The following is a 23,781-nucleotide window of genomic DNA, read 5'->3' as shown; positions in this document are numbered from 1 at the left end:
AAGCCAATAGGCAGGAAGCAGCGCTAATGTCATTTCACTGTGACCGCTGAGGAGCACCACAGCGCACCGTGCTTCGCTGAAATGACTCCGGTGTGGTGACAGCGCGTAAAAGTCCGACCAAGCTCTGTCTGCGCTCCTCTCCAATGCAGTCAGGATCTGGGCTTTAAGCTTATAGCTTCGCACAGCTTTTGGCGCAGCTTTGCAGCACTGCTGCGCGCCCTCCTTGGACTTTGCATCTAAATTCTGATGAGACGAAGTGTGACTCGCCTTTCTCACATCAGGAATATTGGTTCTGGATTCTCAGTTTGCTGCCAGTGAACTTTTGGAGGTGAGTGAATAAACTTTAGCGCTTTTGCAGTTGTTCAGATATATATATATATATATTTTTACCGCTTTCTTTCTTTTTTTATGGAATTTCTGTAGTCATTCCATTTTCATATTTTACGGTTGCAAATGTGCCGAGAAACGCGTAAAGTTTGACCTCAGTGTGGTGGTTTTAGTTTAACAAACAAGCGCCTCTTTCAGTATAGAGTTTACACCCCCACAGTCAACGCTGTACAGGTAATCTGCTGCTTGTTTCAGGCCAAAAACCAGCATACGGGCTTCTTAATCTCCCACTTTGCGCTTTTACGCAGCACGTCTCCAAAGAGACACGTCTCACTTTCTGTGCGCTTGTAGTCTCAGTAACCTCATCTCTGACACTGAAAAACTCGGTCGGACACGTCGGATTTGTAGAAGTGTGGGATCCCTGGGGCCTCCAGATGTATGGACTCAGCTGTCGCCTGTCACTTTGGTGACAACTGGTCTGCGCTCAATGACCGCTGCCTGTCAAACGCTGCAGGCTCCGTAGCTGTCAAGAGGGCTGTTGAGTGAGAGTGGATGTGGTCACATACACCCGCACACACTTACGATTTAAGACGTTCTCTCTCCAGTTCTGACCATGATGGATAGGGTGAGAAGGACTTGACAAAATGGTAAAAATGCAAAAAAAAAGCAGACATCCTTACATCCTTAAACACACATTTAAGCTAGAGATTAAGTTAGCCCTGATTTAGTCTGAGTGTTTTATTAAAGTTTGCGAGTATATCTGAAAATATTCACAAGTAATTTTTACTCCTTTCATAGGGAGAGCTGCTCTGAAATCCATTAACTGGTTTTAAAGCTGAGTCTGACCTGAATTTTTACATTTTCCAAACAGTTTTGTTTTCCCTGCAAGCTACTTGAGTGTATTCATCACCCCATGTCGACCTCTCACAGAGCTAAATGCGCCATAAAGTGTTTCCTTTAGAGAACGGTGACACACCCTCAAGTTTCAGACATTTACATCCTCAGCTGTGATAGAAAGTGCTAAACCGACCAGACACAGGAGAGTAGTTACTGTTATATATAACCAAGGGTGTCAAAAATAATATTTTGTTGTCATCGGAGCACGGTAAATATGATCATAAGCCATTAAATTCCTACATGCCTTCTTCGGCTCTCACAGACTGACAGACCCACTGGGCTCAGTGCAAACTGGCCTCCAACCTGTCACTCCAATAACAGCTGATCTCAGAACAGTTCACTCAGGTGAGAGGACAAACACTGGCAATGGCACGCTTGCCATTTGGACACCTAAGGTTGGTTGTGTTAACACACTTAAATTATTTTTATACCTTGGTGGACTGACAGTACAAAGAAGGACATCCAACAACAGACTCTGGACAGTGTCACAGCCACTTCAAAGGTAACTCCCCAAGTCAGTCTTGCTATAACTGTGCCAGGAGCTACTTTAAAAAGAATTCCTGCTGCCATGCATGTTTTAAGAATTTTCTCTCCGAAGTTGTTTTTTTTCCCTCTGAACGGTCGCCAGTAAATGTGAGTGCAGTTGGCGCAGACAGAGGAGAGACAGAGCCCAGGACCAAGGTGGTGGTGTCACCTAGTGGCCAGATAAAAGGTTGACGGCTGCTGCCCTTGAATCACAAGAGTCATCAAAGTGAGAAGACAGCGCAAGGTTTTTTGTGAGGTTCACTTGCACCAAATTGAGCTGAATCATGACATATCATTGCAACTAATATAGCAAGGACATGTAGTCGTACAACCGCAAAATATCTTGCCTCTAATGCAAGTTCCAAATGAATGATTAACATATATACAGTACAATGTGCTGTGTAGCCACTGCGGTCTGGGTGTCAGTCTTCTCAGCTGCAGGCATTAATGTGGAGATGATCTACCAGAAAAAGCATGTGTTGGGGGAGATGTGAGCTGAGCTAAGGCTTTCATTAATCTGCTGCAGGTGAGAATTCTCAGACCGCTACGTTATAAATAGACTGAAAAGTGATGTTTTTGGAACAACTCCACGTGAGTGCTTGTTCTCGTCTCATTGTCAAAGACTTGAGCTGAGGAAAACAGTTACCATTAAAAGAAGAGAAGGACTTAAAATAGCTAGACTTATCACTGTTTTTTTCTGGAGACCGTAATATAAATACTTCTGATCCTTCTCAGCTAGCGTAATGTTTTCCAATGCTTGCCTAATAGATATGGATTACATTGATGGTTTATTTCAGCTCCAAAGTGTGTTGTTAGAGCATAGAGCTTTTAGAAGTTGCCAGCAGTGACAGATATGTCAGTATTATGTATGAGCACTTAATAATGCAGCTTTCGATTCGAGAAGCTAGCTGTGTAACATCAACAGACCTGGAAACAAATCACATTAATGAAAACAGTTTCAGACATAAACAGTGAGGCATGTCTTGGTGTGTGTTTTTGTCTTGACGTGGACAGTGACAAAGGGCTCGCCTGTATGTGTGTAGGTGTGTCAGAGTGTATGTGCTCGTCTCAGCCAACCAGCTGAGAGTGAAGGGGCAGTATGTAAGTCCCAGTGCCAGTGCGTATATGTTTCCCCACTGTTGATTTAAAAGCCCAGAACCAATGAAATGTACACAGAGGCCTGTTTGTGCAAAGCCAGAATGAATCACCTCGCGTCCGTGTAAATCGCCTGCAAGCCAAACACTCTGGCAGCCTTTTATCCACAGACGTGGTCCAGCTCACCACAGCAGAGCTAAAAGTGGCGCAGGACAGGGCTGAGTGTTGTGAGGAGCTGTCACAGGAGGACAGTCTCTCATGGTTCTGGACAGGGAGATGTGGCGTGGAGTCGAGTTGCCACAGACAAACCCCAGAGAGCAGAGTCCATTGACTGTAAACTGTTTGTGGTAGGTTGGCAGAAGAACGGATGAAATATGTCTTGTTTAAACGCCGGTGGTCCCTGAATGTGTAGTCCCTGTGCCTGACGGAATGGTCGGTGGCTACGATGGTCAAATTTAGGGCACTGTTACAGTGCAGTTGTATAGAGTGGAATAACCATTGTGGATGAAGCTGCCTGTTGGACAGATTCTGACTTTGTGCTCGCTGCGGTAAAGTTCCCTCTCTGTAACTTTCAAACAGCATCATGTATGAGAGTCAGCGGGATCCGCCTGAAGCGGAGGCATACATTGGATCCACATGCTAAGCATTATTCTAAAGCGATTAAAGGTAGTTAGTAATTTAGCGCTTGCAGGCACAACTCTGTTTATTAGGAGCTGCAGGATGATGTTAGAGGAAAACAGGTTTGGCTCACACACTCGGTTTTAATGCCCCGACATATCTTTGGTAACCGCACCGCATAATTGCGGGACCAACCATCAGACCACCGCGATGATGAAAGTAATGCTCGACACACAAGTTTCATTATCACCACCATGTATAGGCATGACGCTCAGCTCTGGATGTATACTGTATAATAACCATGCAGCAGTGCGGCACAGCTGCTTATTATCAACATGCTTGTCTTTGATAAGGGGGGAATAACAGACATAAAGATATGTCAGCAGCTTTAGCGATGGAGCTTTTGGAAAGTTCATCTAACCCAGCCCGACCCTCACTGGCATGCTGGGGTATGTTTTCCCTTTGCCCTTCACTTCTGCAGGGATCCATCCAAGCAGCGGCAGCATCACACCACAGAGCTGAAAGCAAAAGAAAATATATTAAACTGATAAAGTAATTAAAAAGGCCCTGCTTATTTCCCCAGCACACGACAGGGGATTCAGTGAAAGCTTTCCGGAACCTGGGCAGGAAATATGCTAACCACCTCCTCCCTCTGCTCCCCTTCCTCTGGCTCTTGTTCCTCCTGTTTGCATTATCACACGGGTGGAGTCAACGAGCGTGGATGATGTGGAAAAGGTCAGCAGGGTTTAAAAATGGACCATGCGGGGCAGGGTAGTTTTTGGACCAACAACAAAGCTATTTCCTGAGACTTTAGAGAAAGGTTACAGTAACAGACTGTGGGGACAGTGGCTGGATGTCTGCCAGTATATTCCTCACAGAATGTTTACACGTTAATGTCGTTTTTATGTCATCAGTTAGGCTTGAAAGCGGACGCAGACACAGATTTTTGCTCACTCCCAAAGCAAACTGATGAATTTCATCATAAAAAAAAGAAAGTATTTCCCAAAATATATGGTTTGTTTCAGGGAGAGAAAAACATTTAAATCAAATATATTATCCCCTCCTGGCTCTCCTTTCCTCTTCCTTTTGTTTTTATGTGCAAGTGTAATTCAAACCATTTTAACCAAAGACTTCTCAGAAGAAACGTTTGGATACACTAGAAAGGTTAGGTTTAAAGTAGCCATGAAGTGGAAAGAGGAGTGCCAGTTTGTCCTGCCTTTTTATACATTTACTGGATGAACTGGATGAATGTCATCCCTAAATGGACAGGACCAGACAAGAGCACTGAGGTGGAGTTAGGGAGTGGGAGGGTTGCCTGTTTCGCCTTCTTAAAGGCGAAATGTTGGAGACAGTAAGGAATTAAAAGAAAAGGTGCAACCTCGCTGGCGTGAAGATCACTGGACCAGAGTTGAGATAACAAATTATAAAATGGGTGCGTTTGACAAAATGGGGAAAATGGAGGTGACATAGAAGTGGAACTGTATTAGGCCATGCGCCCGGGAGGGAACAGATCTTCTTTAGGGAAATGACGCAAAAGATTAATAATGCAAAGAACTGAAAATCAAAGCTCTGTATTTAATTGGAGAAAGTACAGAAACAACATACCAGATGGTGAAACTGAGAAATGTTGTTTTTTTGGAAAATGAACTGAGGTTGAAACCTTTCTGCTGCAGGCCTGCGTTTCATTCCTACCTCCCAGTTTTACTGTGATTTATGTTTCGTGTTTACTTTGTAATCTCCTGTTTTCTGTTGACGCAGAGGAAATGTAATATGATGAGTTGCAAACAGTCATACATCACAATGAGGGGAGATGTTGCTGGATAGCATACAGATGGGCTTATATTGACGAAGGCCAACTGAGGACGCGTCTCGCAGAGCTGCAGACTGAGGCTCACAGCGGGCTCTCTGAGCTGACATAGAGACAGTTCGTTTGGTCTCAACAATCTGACGGCATCTCCTGGTGAGAGGCCGGTTCAAAGACCAAGGCTTTTTGTTTGCTGTGCTCGCACCGTCTTCCTGTTAGGGGCTGGGCTCCCAAAGAAAACAAGAGCAGCGGCTCAGCAGATGTGTGCATCTGTGCGTGGGTCCTGTCCGCCGGCAGACACTCTTTTGAAAATTGCTCGCGCTCGTTGGACAGTCGTTTCATCTCAGAAAAGAGACAGAAATGAAAAAGTTAGCTCAGATTTCATGGAAACGATCGTTCCTTTTCAAAGCAAACAGAATGTATCACCATCTTGTCACATGTTCTGTAGCTGAAAATGGTTTGGTGTCCTTAGTTACCTCAGTATTAGCAGCTCCAAAAATAACACACACGATGCTGACAGAAACAGACATATTACATGCATGGCTTCTAAGAATAACCTCTGCTCTGGGAGACTGCTATCCACAATTTGGAGGGTGATAAGGCAGCCAGTTGTGTACCTTTTTCCATTCCACACATGCATGCGTGCCATTACACACTCACAGAGGGATCCCAGGCACCAATGTCTGTTTTTTATATCAGATAAAGTGACAAGAGACCTCCTGGGAGCCTTAGACCGGACCTCACTATATACAGTATACAGTTAAACATGCATATACTGCAGCAGTGTGTACACTCTGAGGTTTAAACTCATTTAGTTGTGGCAGAAAATCAATTCAAGTTTTCAACACCAAAGTAATCTGCTCCCCCATGTGGGCACAGGCCACATAATATCAGCCTGAGCTGATAGACTCAATGCGTCAGGACTGAATATTATTGTCAAGCGGATTTATTTAGTTTACCCCCTGTGTAGTTTATCATAAAGGACAGCTGTTGATGCCGCAGCTTGGACGCCCTGCTGTGCACTGACAGAGAGAGTAGCAATAACTCTCACCTCGAGACGAATTCGCAATTCGGTCAGTGGAGTACAGAAAGGTGGAAATGAGTAATGAGACAAGCAGCACAGGGAGTGACATTAAACAGAGGTTGCTGAGACATTGGGATTTCATGATCAGTGTCCTTAGGGCTAAAACCTAACCCAATGAGTCAGATGGTTCGTTTCAGAGAACCATTAGTGAAGTCCTTTGTTCAAACAGTGTGGAAGCGAACAGGCACTTTAAAAAAAAAAAAAAACTGAACGCGTGATTGGATGAAGCATCTCTCTGTCAAAGTCACAAGCGAACGTTAACCAGTTATAAGAGCTAAGCAGAATCAAACAGAACCAGCCAGTAAATGTGAGCCACCTTCCTAGATTTATCCCCCAAAGCTGTCATCACGGGACACTTTGTGTCTTAATTTTTGTTTTTCATTGTGTTTTGTGCACAAATGCGTCTTGGACCACAAAGATCATGTTGGAAATTCCTTCATAGAGACTGTTGAAAGTTAAAGAATCAGCAGCTACATCAAAGCTACTAAGAACACCCCAAACATGGATGATATCTATGTATCAAACAAACATAAATATAGCTGTCTTTAGACTGGTTCGAAAATATAGTTTGATTGTCTTTTTGGGGTTTTTTCTGAATGTTTTAATGTAAATCACACGAGGAGGTGAAAGGGTCAACAACATCAGAGCAACGGGGAGCTTTACAGGGGAGATCACTGGGCCTCTTCTCTGCTCTTTCTGCTGTTTTACTACCTCCTTAATGACTTAAATTGTGTCCAATTAAGCAGCGCTGGAAAGAAGCATCCCCGCTCCCAGTTGTCAGAGTTCCCTCTGTGCTGTGGCACTGGAGCATGTGTTTAATTAGAATGCTCTAAAAAGACTGTAACAGAGCGTTTCTTGAGGAATGTTAATCATTAGTGGGATCCTGACTGAGCGGCTCTTAACTGTTTCAGAGTATTGTTGGATTCCATGGTTTGCCTTTTGAAGCCATGCGGCTCAGGAAAATGCTTCCACATGTGGGAATTGTCAACTTTTTTTTTATTCTGTGTTTTTTTTTTTTTCCCCCCCATCATCTCCTTCTACAAACGACTCACCGGTATTGCACTCACACCCAAGTATCGCCTGTTTTGTTATGGGCAGCCTCATCCACATGCCCATTTGAGCCCGGGGCTGGAAACACACAGGAAGTAGTTTTGTTGAGGGATTTGATGGTTGGACTTCAAGGAGAGCTGTAGCGAAAAAGCCCAGAGGTCTGAGGTGCAAGGTTTAAGTGGTGTGTGAGCTAAACTCTCTGAAAGTACGAGGTCACAAGCTAAATATTTAGAAACAAGAAGTCGAACCTGAACATCGACATTGTGCTGTTTTCAAAAGGAGTGATCACATGGTATGGAAATACAAGCATGGAAAATAAGTGAGGTGGTTAAAAAACATTGGTTTGAGGTGTTAATGGGCCTGTATTGTACTTTTACGCCTATATACATCCCAGTTTGCCCATGGAGACCACACATGACAAACCTTGCCCTTTGCTGATCCAGTGCCTTTGTTAGCACAAGTGTGTAGTGTAAGAGCAGCCCATTCATCCTCTGCCTGCTTTTGTGAGCAGACAGCCACAGGCTTTTGTTGAGTTATAGCATCCTCAAATAAAGGGGCTTCCTCCCTTTAACAGCCCCAGGAGCTCTGTCGTTCCACTTCCCATTGTTCCCAATGAGGTCCGGCTTTTACAACTAGGTGAGAGGGTGTCAAATCGACGGTGAAATATGACCCGTCCCCATCATCCATCTCTGCAGTGTTTAGCAAAGCAGTTATACAGTTTAGTACGTATGATAAAGCGAAGAAAGAACCAGACTCTTGACATTGGGCTTTGTTGGGTGATCTAGCCTGTTATTTAGTGGTTGTTACGCTATGAATACTGGACTTTCATACATGATACGGCGTTTTTTTTTTTAGCTAACTAAACCGTAAAACCACGACTATTCAAGCCTTCATAATGTACTTGACCTAAGAAGTATTAGGGTTATTCAATAGCATCACACACTGTTCTGTTTTCTTGTAAAATAGGCTTAGTTAGTCACATTCTAAACATTGTGACCCTCTCTGTGCCTATTCGATTAGCTAATAAATTAGATTTTTACTCTAAGTGGAGAAGTTGCAACTACATTTTTTCGTTGTTGTTTATTCCAATAAATCACTTTCAATAAATCAGATATTTTTCATTTAGATTTTTACTATTCAGTGCCATTAAGAAACACATTATCTTTCTGATCAGCTGTCCAATGAGTGTCTTTTTTCCCTGTGATTTTTTTACAAACGTCTCTTGTCAGAAAGTCAACTTAGAGCTGAGGTTTTCCCTCAGCTGCCGCCAGTGTGTCAGAGTGGAACAGTAAAAAGGGGTTATGTGAGGGTTATAGGGCTAACAAGCCCACAGTCTGACCTGAGTTTGTCAGCGCCAATCTTGCTAAGTCAATATCAATGCGCTGACTGCTCCACCAGTTGACCTTTCCCTCTCTCTTTCAAGGCGTAAAAAGGGATTGTTGTTACAGTAGGGTGATAGGCTTTTATTGGCCTTTATAACTTAAGCTTTTGTTAGGCCTGTGTCCAGCTAATACCCGTTGGCAAGTCATTTAAACCTTGAGAATGCCTACTTTTTATAAGGTAGCTCACACACCAGTGAGAACTGCTCTAAACAATGATCATCAATGACTGTAAGTTAGAGACTGACCTTCCCTTTGCCCCCTTTAGTTACCCATTTTATGATGAGTCTTAAAAGCAAAACTTCATGAAATGAAACTGACATTGTAGGGTTTTTCCTTCTGCTCGTGTCACTCTCACATTTTAATACATGCTGACTGTGAGATGAAGCATTCGGCTTTGACGAGATGCTTGGTTTTTATGGGTTGCCATCTTCACGAACATGTTTGGACTGGAGAAGAATGCAGCTTTACCGCTTGGTGTTGGTTTTGATGATGATCCTCCTTGTCCTATCATTGTCAGGGCATGCTGGTCACGGACCTCCTCGCTGTGAGCAGAGGGCATTTTTGTTCTCTTCTTCTTCTTCTTCCTCTTTTACAGCGGTGAGAAGGTACAGACCAGGTGTGAGATGCAGTTCAGGTCGTTGTGGCTATGACAGGGGAATGGGCCATAAAGCCCAGAGGCCACAGATTTACGGGTCATCTGGTGCTCTGTGAGGTCAAAGGTCAGGGATGCATGACTCCTCCGACTTTATTTTATTCAACTATCTGAAGCGAACCTTGAACTGTACGGCCAGCTATCTCTAACTTTAGAGTGGCATGACCGCTGAGGGATATTCATGGTGTTGTTATTCTGATACAGAAGTCTAAAAATAAGACACAAATACCTTTGAAAAAGATGTCCACTTCTTGGTTGACTGTCAAAGTCTAAATATTTATATCCGAATTTGTGGTAGGCTGTTTGACACATTTTACTGTAGAAAATGCGTAATTGGGCAAAGTTTCTCTTGACATACAATTGTGTCAAAGAAAATGCATGAAACGCACAAGTGACATGAGTCTGCATGGTGAGGAAATAAGAAACAATTCTGCCTTCATGCTGCCATTGTTGTTGCTCTGCAACTTTTGTCCAGATCAACTGGTCACCTCAGCTTTGCATTTGGAGACCCCTTGGTGGGGTGGGTTGTATTGTGTTGGTCCTTCTCTCAAAGACTTGCTAATGGAGCAGGTTGCTGAGTCTTTTTGGATCAGCACAATGGCCTCAAGTTTGCTGTGAAAGGGTGCCACTCCTCCCTGGCCTTGGCTGCAACAATGGCCTCGTCCACACACACCTCTACAGCACACTGTCAATACACACTTGACACCAGTTTGCTCCATCGAATTCCTTTAAGCTAGATAAAAGTTCACCTTTAAAAAGAGTATTTGCAAGCTGTAAGAAAAATAAATAACAATCAGGACCCACGCCGTGATAATTCAACACTTTCTGGCGTGAGTGTACAGCATGGGGGCGTGCGGCGGATGGAAAAGGTGCTGCTCAGCAAGGAAAGCTGTCAGTCACGCGTTAAATATGAGTGTTTGGCCTTCTCTCTCTCGCTGATACTCAAGCTGTGTTCAGCTGTGTTCAATTCAGCAAATCAGCTAACCTGATTAAAGGAGAGTGTAGAGTTTGCTTGGAATCATTAGTCGATATTTCCCAACTTCAAAAGGCCTGGCAGAACTGCACATGGAGGTCCAAGTTACGTCAGCCCCCACTTAAAAAAGCCAGCTCACTGACTCAGTGCCTGACGTCACATCCACAAAATGAGACAGCTGCGAGAATGTTTATAAAGAAAGCAATTCTGGCTGTTTTCCTTGCTTCCTAATGAAAATGTTCTCCTGCTTTGTTTCACAGTCTTAAAGTATGCTAACACTGCAGCAAAACCTGGCAGAAAACAAAGAGCTTCCACTTTTCTGGGACACAGTTGTGTCTGCCGTCAACGTGTTCCTTTTGGGGCGAAAATGGCTCTTTGACACTGCAACCAAACAACCGTTAAAAGCAGAATTTGACCCGAACTGCTCGCTTTTGTTGTTGGAGGCAAATGGAAGAGAATCGTGTTCTGACACTCCCTGCAGAGGTGAAGGAGAGGTCGAGGTCAACTGCATGCCTCCCGGGGAGTTTTACTGGACGGGTGGAAGTGTACATTTTATGGAACATCTCTATAATTCGGACAAACAGAAAAGTTTTTTTGTGGCACACATTTATCAGTAATGTAGTAATTATCTTTGTGTGATGGTCATCTGGAGGTTGCCTGTTGATAGCATGTTCAGCAAGTGGGAAAGTCACTTATGAGGCTGAACTGGAATATGGCGAGCAGAAGGAAGCTGTTTTTCTTGCAGGAAAAATAAAACCTTTTTCTGGGTTTTCAATGAATGACAGACATTCGGTAATGTTTTAGCCTCTGTAACTCAGATTTTAGCACTAAAGAAAAGCAGGACAAACCGCCAGATAAACCAAGCTAACTCCAACATTTGCTGTTGATATGGAGGCAGAGGGAAGAATGTCATGTGAAAGCTGTTGTGGATACGGGGCGGTTAGTGTGGTAAGACGAGCTCTGCCATCACTGATGTGCTACTTTAAAGCACATTTCCCGTGAGCTCTGCCGGTGGTTCTCATTTGCAAGCATGTGTTTGAAGTACGAGGGGAGGGTCGCTGACGGAGAGAAGCCTTGCCCTGCCGCACACTGCCGTGACTGGCTGCTCTGAGGTTAAGGGGCCGGGCTGAGGTTGAGAGGGTTGGGAAGAGGAGGTGTGGTGGCTGAGAGAGACAAGGATGGGATGACCATCTGGTTGGCTTCTTCATGCACGCACACACACGAGCACTTACCTCGCTCTCACATGTACTTAGACATCTCCCTGACTTTTTGCAGTCTTAGCTTTGATATGGGCTGTTCCTGTGCTGACAGCTCTGTCCTGGATTTAGAGCTTTCAGGATCTTGCACAGATATGGACCCCAGAGGCTGGAAAAGAATCTAGGGCTGGATATCGCGTTGATAAGATCCTTTTCCTGCTCGCCTCAGGAGAGTTGGCCTAGACGGAGGTAAGAACAGCAGGGCAACTGACTGAAGATATAAATGATTCCCAAGAGGAATCAGAACTGCTTGAAGAGGTGGGGGGGATCTTAAAAGCATTGCATCATAATTTATACATAAGTGTCTTTTGGTGATTAGACCAGTTTCATCTGTTTCTTTTAAACTTAATGGGAGGACAGTTTAATTGTGAGTCTGTGATTTACATTCAAATCACATGCACAGATGAAGCTCTGAGTTTGCTTTGAGAAGTGTCATTGTTCGACACTTGTTTCAGGTCTCCCGCCAACTTAATATTTGTAATTGTGTTTGATGCTCTGTGTTGGAAGAACACGTGTGTTGAGTCTGGTCAGCACATGCAGGTGGTCTCGGTAGTGTGTGTGTGTGTGTGTATATATATATATATATATATAAAAAACTCCCATCCATTTGGTCTTGAAAAAACGCTCCCCTCGCAATGAAAGGAGGCCAAATTCTAGCTCTGCAGCACCTCCACGCCACATATATTGAGTTCCTCTTTCTTAATTTGTCCGCAGCATTTCCACTTTTGGACTTTCAAGCAATCGGATTGCTCAACAGTTCATTTTCAGTTCTTGAGGCTTTTATGAGGCTCAGTTGGTTTAATCGTGTTCAGGGTATAAAGATCAGTTTAACAAGTTTAATCAAGTTTTATCAAGGATTTGCTTGGGTACACACGATAGGACCTCTGGTTCACACAAGGATGTAATTGTCTGAAAAACCTGCTCTGAGCTGCAGTTTGACCACGTTAGCTTTTTTTTACAACATACAAAAATAAAATTTTAACAGACTTCCTTTGAAGATATTTGTATGCACGGAGAGAGTAATAATGCATCAAATCTTGTCTGACACAAAAAATAAACTCATTTGTCTTAGTTTAAGCTGAAGTAAGCAGGGACATGCAACCGAAATTCTTGTTTTTCTCTAACTAGAGTCTGTCCTGCATCGCAGAGCTAGCAGAGGCCAAGTTAAACATGGTGGGCCAGTCCAAACTGACAGAGAGCACTGTGTTGTCCTGTGTGCATGTCCATCATCCACTTCCTAGAGGAATATAGACAGTAATTCAGACCAGAAGCTGCTTATTTTTCCTGTGCGCTCTCTCAAAGGTTGTTCATCCAAGGCTCCAGTGTCTGGATTTTGGGGACTCTTGTTCAAGTGTTGTTTAATGCTATTTAAAAAAATGTCATGGTTGTATTTATTAGTCAGTTGCCATATGAGGTCCTATGAGAGTTTGTATTCCACCAAGTGATAAATATAATGCGTGCTGCAGTTAACACATGCTGTCGAGTCAGACAGCACAGCCAGACAGCTCTCTCTGAAAGCTGAAAACAAATAAGTGGCTGTTTTGGACACAGATTAATCACGTTTTCACCCACTCAATCACTGGGCCAGTGTTATGTAGAGCTTGTAGGAATATAAGCCTCATTGTGCAATATTTAGTAGAACGCCAGCCTCCTAAAGAATTTCAAATAATTCGTGGGATGCTTTCAGATCTGTTGTTGACTGAAACCATTGAAAGCAGACTTCTTTCACCTGGCCTGACTTCAACTTCCTCTTCTTTTGTGGAACAGGACATTAACATTTTCATACATGTTAGTCACCCCATTTTAGCCACAGTCTGATTGCACCCCCACCACCCTCTGGCCCACTGTGGGCAGATCAGTCAGATATGCAGGCCTGCAGCTCCCAAAGCCATGTTAACAAGCACCTTTACAAAAGAGCAAGGGGCTGTTAAACATTCAGGACTGCAGGGGTCTGGCAAGTGTGGGAGGAGAGCAGAGAAGGGGGAGATGGGGGTGAAAAGGAGGAATTTGAAAAGTAATTTCACTCACCATAGAGCCCTTGTTAGGAGCAAAACTCTAAAAGTCAGCACAAGTGATGAGTCTGTGTAAGCTTGGTTAAGTTAGCTGGCTCAGTGCTTCTGTCATTTGAGGTGTAAAGGAAGCGTTCTGGGCAAAGTCATAGGAAATGAGCAGCAGGACATCTAAAGGAAAAATTAGCATGCAAGCAGATGTGGTCATATGAGAGGGGCCTAACACTGAGCCGTGTACATCCTGTATTATGTTTGAAGGCCTGGCTAAAGTTCAAGCCTGACATTCCTGGGAGTCAGGTTCGGCTGTGTGAGACATCCTTGCCGATACTTGGCCAACATGTGAAAAACATCTTTCTGAACAAAAAATGGACCGTATGACTGATTCGATGCCTGATAAGATGTGAAGCTGAGGATTCTCTTGGCTCCTGACTGAACCTGCCTATAGTTAGCCATCTCCCACATGAAACCCAAGCTGCTCTCAAACAAGGCCACATTTTTGCAGGTTATTTTGGTCTCATTTGCAAGTCAATAGATGCGACTAGAACAAGAGCGTGTCTCATTTCTCGCCCTCAGCTCTCATCTGAAGACAGGTTATCTTGGTTTGAGTGCTTTAACTGTCATGTGGAGATAACGCATCGCATTATTAGGACAAAAAAAAGACATAAAGACATCTACACAGACTCTCGACTGAACACGCTTCATGTGGATTCTCCCACAAAGGTGCCATTGTTGAGAACATCAGAGGCGTTTTAATGGGACGTGTCATAAGCCACTCCGCCTGACCTGACACAAATGAATCCACAACCACCTCTATCCATCACACTTAGAGCTGACTGGGGAAGCCAGAATGGACATTCATAATGGCAAAGCCCCAGTGGTCGACTTGTCCTTGAGGAAGATGAGTTGATCTGAACAGCTAATAGCCGCCTGGACTGTCAAGGCTCTGTCAGGACTGTTAGCTTTAAGCAGCCTGTTTCCATGTGTGCATTCCCTCTTTGTGCAGCCATCCACACATATATCATTCTGGGAGAGAGCGCGCAGATTTTCAGGCCCTTTTACTGTGTTCAAAGGCTGCACATGAGTGTGTCTGGTTTTCTCAGCTGTCTCTGCGGCCCTCTGTGCCCTTTCCAACCATGGGGGGTGGAGGCTTCTGGGGGGGGGGGGGGGGTGTTGGTGGCGTAAGGACCAGGGCTGCTGGATGCTGGCTGACCATCCATTTGATCTCAGCTAGAGCCTTTGGCCTTTGAGAAGTGAGCACAACTGGACATACATTCATCATCTATGTGTTTACTTTGTCCTAAAAAGCTTGACTAACAGGGGACAATTTTTGTTCAAAGCTCCTGAACTCCTGCTCATTGTAATAAATTATTGGACGTTTTTGTTTAATCCTGTTCTTGAGCAGGTATTTAGTTATTTTTTTAGACTCCCGCTTCGTTTCACGACTGCGAGTTGTGACCAGAGCGCGGCCAACATTTCCACATCGCCCATGATGGTCACTTTAAAGTTACAGTTGGCAAACAAAGATTCCATTCCTCCAGCGGTTTTGTTTCTTTCGATTCGTGTCTAGTAAAAAAAAAAAAAAACTAATTTATTTTCTGTCTGCCAGTTGTGAATGCATAGAAATGTATCACTGCAGTCACCACACACACAGCGTCACCCCCGTTCCACTCTTTGACCCCCCCCCCCCCCCCCCCACTCTATTTGCTGCCTGCTGGTCCATTATCAGTCAACCCCAACCCTCCCTTTCCAACTGCTTCACCTGTCTGGCATAGCTTTGCTCATCTCAAAGATAAAAGAATGATCACAGACTCACTGCAGCAGGTTGGAAAACAAACAGGTCAAAGAAAAATGGGAGATGAAGGGAGAGAGCAAGCTTGTGAACATTTCCCATATGGTGGCCCTGTCTTCTGGCCAGTCCTGTGTTTATACAGACCACAGGCTCAACCGATCCAGCCGCCATCAGATCCCATGTGGTGGCCCCTCGTGAGACACAGGATGATGTAGCATCTCAGTAGAGAAAAACGATGACTCAGACCTAAATTACACAAATGACGTGAAACGTAAAGATTTAAGAGCCAGTGTTGTAAGTTGTTCCTACTTTTGTGTTGATGGCAAACTGAATAATGGCACAGCGAGTGGGCGTAAGCTCGAGCTTGTTTCGAGTTTAATGTGTGCCTTTATGAATAGCTTATTGCTTGTTATTCTCACTAAAATGAAACTGAACGTTACCTCACAGACTTTGGGACTTTCCTAATGGTTTCTTCATCCACAAAAGCCACATGGGAGGACGTTAAACTGCCACCACAATAGCAGTGAAAGGGTGTTTTTTTATGCAGTGAGACTCATCACCAGAAGTGAACCAAGAAAAGCTTGCTCAGATACCATAATGGTCTTTCGAGGGGGGGCTGTGACCCTCACGAAAGAGGCGGTGGTGGTGTGATTCAGCGAGTGGTTAACTTTGGGTGGAATAGCACTGACATAAGAGAAAGGGATCAGATGGAGTGAGGATAGCATTCTACAGATGACGTAATAACTTAATAAACATTTGTTTTTTCTTATCTGTCATCACCCATCTCATCCTCTCCCCTTTTCCCCTCTCTTTCCTTGCCACACCCTTCCTTCTCTTTTTCTTTAAATAGTAAAGAGAGTCCGATGAGCCTGGTGAGTGCAGCAAGGCCAGCGGCCGGCTTCCAGGGTGGAGCCCGCCAGCGAGACTTTATGATGGAGCAGAAAGTCGGGAAGCTAACGTCTGGCTTCCAGCGCAGCTCCACGTCTGATGATGACTCTGGCTGTGCACTGGAGGAATACGCCTGGGTACCACCTGGCCTTCGACCCGAACAGGTAAGCAGACGATCGACTACAAGGGACTGATGTTTGAAATTTGCATTTCCTCCCTGAGCTGCACTCACAACAGCCTGCTCGGTATGGCCCTCACCTACTACAGAGAAGACTTAAACATGACACCATTCTCTTTAACCGCGGTATCCATTTCATCGCTTCACAAATCATTTCTTCCCCAAATCACCACAGTGAATAAGGGTGTATCCCCTTGACACCGAATAAAAACAGTCCTGACCTGATTCATACACCCTTATAGCCCATTTGCCTGGCCTAGATAAATGGTATTCAGAACACTACAGAAAAGAACCCCAGAGTCTCTAGAAAATGGCACCTATGGGACAGACAACATATTTCACAAGACCTGCTTGGTGTTATTGTTCAAGGCAAACTTGTCAGGCTCTACCAGGCAGCCACTTACAGTCAGGATGTATGTACTTTTATTCACAAATTGTGGTATGGCCAAGTCTGCTTGTGATTATCAAGGTTGAGGAAAACTTGGTGGGCTGAGCCTGGTGCCGCCGGCAGCATCAGGAATCAAGGGGCTCTTTTAACAAGGGGCTGTTAGTTGTGCCCACGGGGCAGCCAGTGTGATGTGGCACTTTTCCCAAATCTGCCGCATTTTTCCTCTTCTCTTTCCCTTGCTGGGTTTCTCTCCCGCTTCCTTTTTTGCTTGTTAAACAACACACATGGAAGCAATGAGTGGGTGACGGGCAAGAGGAGATGAGAATGCAGCCAAAAGAGAGCCCAAAAGCCGAAACACGCATGGCCTTTTGTTTTTGGAAACACAAAGGTCAACTGTAATGCCTTTACTGCAGCCAATTCCCCAAATAGTCCGTGCATTAGGGGTCATCATTTCAGTGTAGAAAGACATAAGTCCCAGGTGATAGCTGACTGTTCCCCAGCCCTTAGGGAGCTGGATAAGGGGTAATACCAGCACGAAGATGTGCATAATTTATGGTGGCGATGATGGGGGTGTTGGAATGATTGTGAGGGTAAATTGCTCCCCCTCCAGACGCCCAAAGCTGCAGGAAGTCCCAGAGCACACAAGACAGGAACATCCCACCTCTTTATCTGGCTAAATGTAATAGCACCTCCCCTCATAAAGTTTAGATTTCAGTGGCCAATCCCCAAGGGTCAAGGTGCCACCATGACAGGGATGCTTTGTCATGGTCCTAGCGAGCATGTGACTAAAAAAATACAACTTTTAAACTGCTCCGACCCATTGACCTGTTTCCCATTGGCCTGTAGTTCCATACAGATTCATGAGGAAAAGTATTATTCCTAAGGCACCGATTAGCGCTATGAGCTGTTTTTTTTTTAAATTCTGACAAAAACGTCAAGAAAACTCTTGATTCCTCAAAGTCAGTCTTCCATACATTTTTACACAGAGCTGTCCCAGAATAGGTCTTATCACAGTTGAACGAGTTGGCTCTCTGGTTCCAGGGAAAAAAAAAAAACATTCTGCTTGTAAATGTTGGAGCATTGTGTGCAGGATGTCAGAGTTAAGTATGTTGCTGCTTTTCCAGTCATGAAACTTTGGGTTTATATGTCACAACTTTCACACCTTAAACAATTGAATCTTTTCTTGCATTTAGTCAGTTAAAGATGAATGTGTGACCAAGAAATCCTAAATATTATAAAGTCGCAGGGTAACTATCATGCTAAAGCCAGATGTACAGAAGTATGTGTCAGATTTACAATTTCCACATAAAATATTTTGTTTCATATGCTCATTAGAAATAATATATACCTATCTTTTTGCTAATGTGGTCAAATAGTTACCTGGTAAAAGCTGCAAGACTATAAGTGGTTCAATCCGACAGAAATTGACCTGAAAAATGGCTGCAGAATTAAAATATCCAATTTAAAATCATTTCAAACTCCGAAAATATCCGAACTCCCAGAAAAAGACCACAAAATAGTGTTGAATTATTTAAAAGCTGAAGATGTATGCCTTTACAGTTTCTTAAAAATAATTTGAGGACTTTCGTGAATTTCTTGGATATAAATTCATCCACTCGCAAAAAAAAAGAAAGACAGGCATTAATATACGCTCAGAATGAAAGAACAAATGAGTGAAATTGTATACTGTGGATGGATTTCAGTTGTCACATGTAAGCTATGATTTGTCCAGGTCCAGTTGTATTTCTCCTGCCTGCCTGAGGATAAGATCCCCTATGTCAGCAGTCCAGGAGAGAAGTTAAGGATCAAGCAGCTCCTCTACCAACTGCCACCACATGATAACGAGGTGAGAATATTTCATGTGCATGTGTGTGCACAAGTACAATACAACTCGTCCCAGCGGGTCCTGTCAGTTGCACTACAGCTGCAGGAAATGATCCACTGTACATTTTGTTTGTGTAGCTGCATCTCTTGCTGGCCACACTTGGTGCTTGAAGCTTCTCTCCATGCCATCTCACTAATGTGAGCCCTTGGCATTCACATCGACATCTCACCGGGGGATTTTTTTTTTTGTTCCGCAATCTTGTAGACATGAAGTGTGGGCACAATGCGACTTTTGACTTGATGAGTTTATGATGTTTGCTGGGAGCCCCCACCAGCAGGATTCCTGTCATAGCAGTGTTTTTTTACGAGGACTGCTCAGCAGGAGAGAGGGATGCTGGTTGAAAGAGACTTTATGTGATGCCACCACCACAGTGGCACCACTGTTCGCCTTTGGCTGTCTCTCTTCCTTTGTTGCCATCCTCTTGATTTCACTCTAAACACAGGCCTTGTTTGTGTAAATGGCTGCTCTCCCTCTTGTTAAGACTTTGGAAACATCAAAACGTTCTGTTGCAAAAATAAGCTTCTCGGTCACAGACTGTGGGTGGAGATCTGCTGGGGTGTAAGAAGGGCAAGCTGGGGTCAAAAGTTGCTTTTATTCAGCACGCTCTGGTATGCACACGGCACTCCCTCATACTTACGTAAGTTTCTAACATCAGTTACCAACATTCCTGCAACAGGACCTTTCAAGGGGCATTGGGGAAAAACCGCATAAATTTATATCCCATCTGGCTTTCTTTTTTTTTTTTTTTTTTTGCAATATGAGAGCTTAAGAGAAGTCTTATCAATAACTCTTCCTCTCCTTTCCCAGGTTCGTTATTGCCAGTCACTCAGTGAGGAAGAGAAGAAGGAGCTGCATATGTTCAGTGTCCAGAGGAAGAAGGAGGCACTGGGGAGGGGCACAGTGAAGCTGCTGCCCCGCAATCTTCTGAGCAGCGTTTGTGAGCATGTAAGTCGCATTCACCATTTACAAAATATGTGATGGTGGTAAGAAGCTGCTTTAGTCCATATTCTTTTAAAATACAAAACCCTGCTTTAGCTGTTGTACCGAAAGGGGGAATTTACTTTCGTCTGTGCATGTCCATCAGTGGTATTTGGCTAATCTGGAACCACTTTTACCTTAAACCCAGAGGGAAAGCTGGAAAAAAAAAATGGGGGTCTCAGCGTCAGCATCATGCTGTTTAACAGATCAATCAAAAGAAGTTCACAAATTGTAGCCATGCACACTAAAACATCTAAGCTCGCTCAGTGGCCTGCATTAGCTCAGTGCGGTCGGTACCTTTAAATGAACAGTTAAGTTATAGCTCAACTGGGCCATTTAATTGGACTACTGTCCTCGTCCCAGTATACAAGCAGCAAAGTGGAATCAATTTACTTACTGTTTCACTCAGTATTTTCAATGACCATTTCGCGGTCATATGGTGCCCATAAAACGACATCCTTTCCGAAAACCTTAATTTGAAAAAGCACGTCCTCGTAGGATGTATTTATGAGGAAGAAATGGAGGAAAGATAAGTCCCTCACTTCCGTAATAGTTTTGATACACATAAAACATGTTTACCCCCTCGTTAACAGAGCAAAGAAATTTGAAAGGCATGTGGGCAAGAAGGGCTTAAAGCCAAATCTGTGCCTGTGCATAATTTGTTTAATTTCATAGGATATGCTATAATCGACTAATCCCGTCTGTTGATCACAGTGTGGTGAAAGGATCAACGGTGGGGAAATGGCAGTGTTCGCTTCAAGGGCGAGTCCAGGGCTGTGCTGGCACCCAGCATGCTTTGCCTGCTCCACATGCGGCGAACTGCTGGTGGATTTGATCTACTTTTACCATGACGGAAAGATCCACTGCGGAAGGCACCATGCTGAGCTACTCAAACCACGCTGTTCAGCCTGTGACGAGGTAAAACCACAAGCGTGAAATACTGTGCGGAGAGGGAAACATATCTGAAGTTTATGATCGCTAAGAATTCCTCTTGAATTGCGACAACATTTGTCTTCACTGTGTTCATGAGGAAAAACCAACCAACTCATCTATTATATACGTTTTCCCACAGATAATCTTTGCTGATGAGTGCACAGAGGCAGAGGGTCGCCACTGGCACATGAAGCACTTCTCCTGTTTCGAATGTGAGACCATTCTGGGTGGGCAGCGGTATATCATGAAGGACGGCAGACCATACTGTTGTGGCTGCTTCGAGTCGCTCTATGCAGAATACTGTGAGGCCTGCGGGGAACACATTGGTAAGAGTCTAAGCTTTTCTAGAGTTCAAAGTTTTGCAGTCTTTCAAATGGCAAAAAATGACACTTTTTTGGCAACCTCAACATTTCCTCTTTTCTAGGTGTCGATCATGCTCAGATGACCTACGATGGGCTCCACTGGCATGCCACTGAGTCTTGTTTCAGCTGTGCCCAATGTAAGAGCTCTTTACTTGGTTGCCCCTTCCTTCCGCACCATGGTCATATTTACTGCTCCAAGGCCTGCACTCTTGGGGAAGATGTGCACGCCTCTGACTCTTCTGATTCGGCCTTCCAATCGGCACGCTCACGTGAATCCCGCTGCAGCGTGCGTTTGGGCAAGAGCAGTCGCTCGGCCGACCAATGCAGACAGTCGCTCCTCTTTTCGCCATCTGTCAACTATAAGTTCCAAGGCTTATGTGGAAACGCTGATGACACCCTGACCAACAAGCTTGCTCACACAACCTTATCAGATGAGCATTTATGGAGGGGACGGGGTGAGGAGACTGAGGCACTTGAAGACCAGGATGAGGAGTGGGCTGAGCATGAAGACTACATGACTCAGCTGCTGTTAAAGTTTGGAGAACATGGGGTCTTTCAGCAAGCCAATGACTCTAGACCCACAGATTTCTGGATCGCTGAAAAGGATGTCAAATCAAAGCACGAGTCCCCAAAAACTGGCAGCGGTGGACAAGGAGGGAGGGGTGGCTTGGTCAGTAAGAAGTACCAGGCTGACAAGTACTGGGCGCAGTCACAGGATGGACTAGGGGACTCTGCTTATGGTAGCCATCCAGGACCAGCAAGCAGCAGAAAAATCCAGGAGCTGGAGCTGGATCATGGGTCTGGAGGTTTCCATGGAGAGGAGCCACGGTGGTATACCGACTCTTTAGAGTGCATCACTGATGAATTCAAGAAGACAGATCAGAGTGTCCATGACTCCATGGAGTCGCTTGCTCTCTCTAATATTACTGGTGAGTAGACAGAACTCAACACATAAGATTTGTTCAAATATTACGGCTCAAGTTTACTTGGAAACGTTTTCTAATGGTTTTCTTTTCCGTCTAGGGGCTTCTGTATGTGGTGATTATATAGCTAGACCTCAGGTATATTCCCTGCAAGGTCTCCATGAATTTGAGACAGAAGACTGTGAGAAAACAAGTAATATGGGCACCATCAACTCTTCCATGTTGCATAGAAGTGAAAATTCCCTAAAGAGTCTTGAGCAGGAGGAAGACGTGGAGGAGACTGTTCCAGAACAAGAAGTACCCTTGGAGGACAGGCCCAAACCTCATGTCCCTGCCATTAGGAGGACGCGTTCACAATCTAGGCCCCAACAAGTCAAATTCTCTGACGATGTGGTGGACAATGGCCATTACGGTGATCTTCCATTGCGTCAGCCCCCTATGAGTGAACGGACTCGACGGAGAGTACATCACTTTGACGAGCAGAGCCAGAACATTCAATCCGGTCACCATAATCACCATCACAGACGGCGTCGCAGTCGCAAGTCTCGCTCTGACAATGCTCTCAACATTCTACCCAAGGAGAGAACGCCAATGTGCTACAAAGTGGGCCACAGAGGAAGTGCGATTGGATCAAAAGGGCACCAACCCTTCCATGGTCACCAGCCAGACCACAAGTTACAGGATCCAGCCGCGGGGAGGTTCTTGGGGCTGTATGCCGATGATGATGACTGGTGTTCTACGTGCTCTTCCTCATCCTCTGATTCTGAGGAGGAGGGCTTTTTCCTGGGTCAGCCCATTCCTCAGCCCAGGCCCCACAGACACTACTACACTGATGACTTGCCCAGCCCTGTAGCAGGCATGTCATCTCCTCCTTATGACCAATGGACCAAGTCCAAAAAGAAAAAAGGCCACAAAGGGAAAAACTGTATCATTTCATAAGCTTTACTCTCCCCTGAGCTTCATGTAATGCTGCCGCTCACATCTGTCTCTTTCGTTTAGTGTTTGAAATAAAATAACAGTTTGCTTGCTATTAAATGCTTTGCAGTACATGGTTTACCAAAGGTAGTTGTGTAAAACACAATTCATATGTCTCTGTGGCATTACAAACTACCCTTAGAGTAACGCATATTTATGAAAAAAACAATCTAAACTTGTTTATTTAACAATGCAGGTATTATGTATATTTTGTAGAATTAAAACACACAGACAAAAGAAAAAAAAAAAGAAGAAAACAGGATGGTTATTTTTGTACTGTTGACATGCTTTGTATTGAAATGGCATTAACATTAAACTATTGGTAGTTGGTACAGAGCCATTTTATATGAGTAAAAGAAATAAAAATGACAAATTACCTGTGACCCAAGCTTTAAATCTCTTAGCCTCCAGGCTTGTGCGGCCAACATAGAAGCATGGTGTGTATTACATTGCTTGGTTGAGCAGTGTATTTATGGGTCATTGTATTGTAAGCAATTCAACATAATCTGTATAAATGTACAAACTGGAGTATAAGGCAAAGATAGGTGGTAATTGTAATAAAAATATCTCTCTATGTATACATGATCAGAACTTGTTTTATTATATTTATTTTTTTCTTTAAGGCCTCACATTTCATTTATAAAAGTCAATCTATCATTTGAAAGATAAAAATCAGAAGCAACAGAATTTAAACTAAAAACAAGATAAAAATGCATAAACCATAGTGTACGTTTTATCTTACAGACAGCACTTCGCTTGAGAAACGCCAGAGTCGGACCCTTTGATACTTGTTTTTACACTTGTGTTAAT

General features: G+C 44.1%; 1 protein-coding gene across 2 annotated transcripts; it reads left to right on the top strand.

Moving 5' to 3' along the window:
• The first annotated feature begins 36 nt into the window (after window positions 1-36).
• prickle1a (prickle homolog 1a) lies at window positions 37-23,556 on the top strand. Of its 2 annotated transcripts, none has more exons than XM_075470255.1 (8): window positions 37-328; window positions 16,312-16,513; window positions 18,648-18,761; window positions 19,608-19,745; window positions 20,493-20,696; window positions 20,851-21,037; window positions 21,136-22,002; window positions 22,097-23,556. In XM_075470255.1, the coding sequence occupies exons 2-8, from the start codon at window positions 16,325-16,327 to the stop codon at window positions 22,933-22,935; spliced, it is 2,538 nt and encodes an 845-aa protein (XP_075326370.1). In that variant the 5' UTR covers window positions 37-328; window positions 16,312-16,324; the 3' UTR covers window positions 22,936-23,556. The 2 variants fall into 2 exon arrangements, with proteins under 2 accessions (XP_075326370.1, XP_075326371.1); XM_075470256.1 differs by lacking the exon at window positions 37-328 and adding an exon at window positions 11,801-11,852.
• Window positions 23,557-23,781: the final 225 nt, after the last annotated feature.

This window comes from Odontesthes bonariensis, chromosome 7 (assembly GCF_027942865.1).
Source record: "Odontesthes bonariensis isolate fOdoBon6 chromosome 7, fOdoBon6.hap1, whole genome shotgun sequence".
NCBI classification, from domain to species: Eukaryota; Metazoa; Chordata; class Actinopteri; order Atheriniformes; family Atherinopsidae; genus Odontesthes; species Odontesthes bonariensis.
Note: the sequence above shows the minus strand (reverse complement) of the source record. Positions and strands in the feature narration are given on the sequence as shown.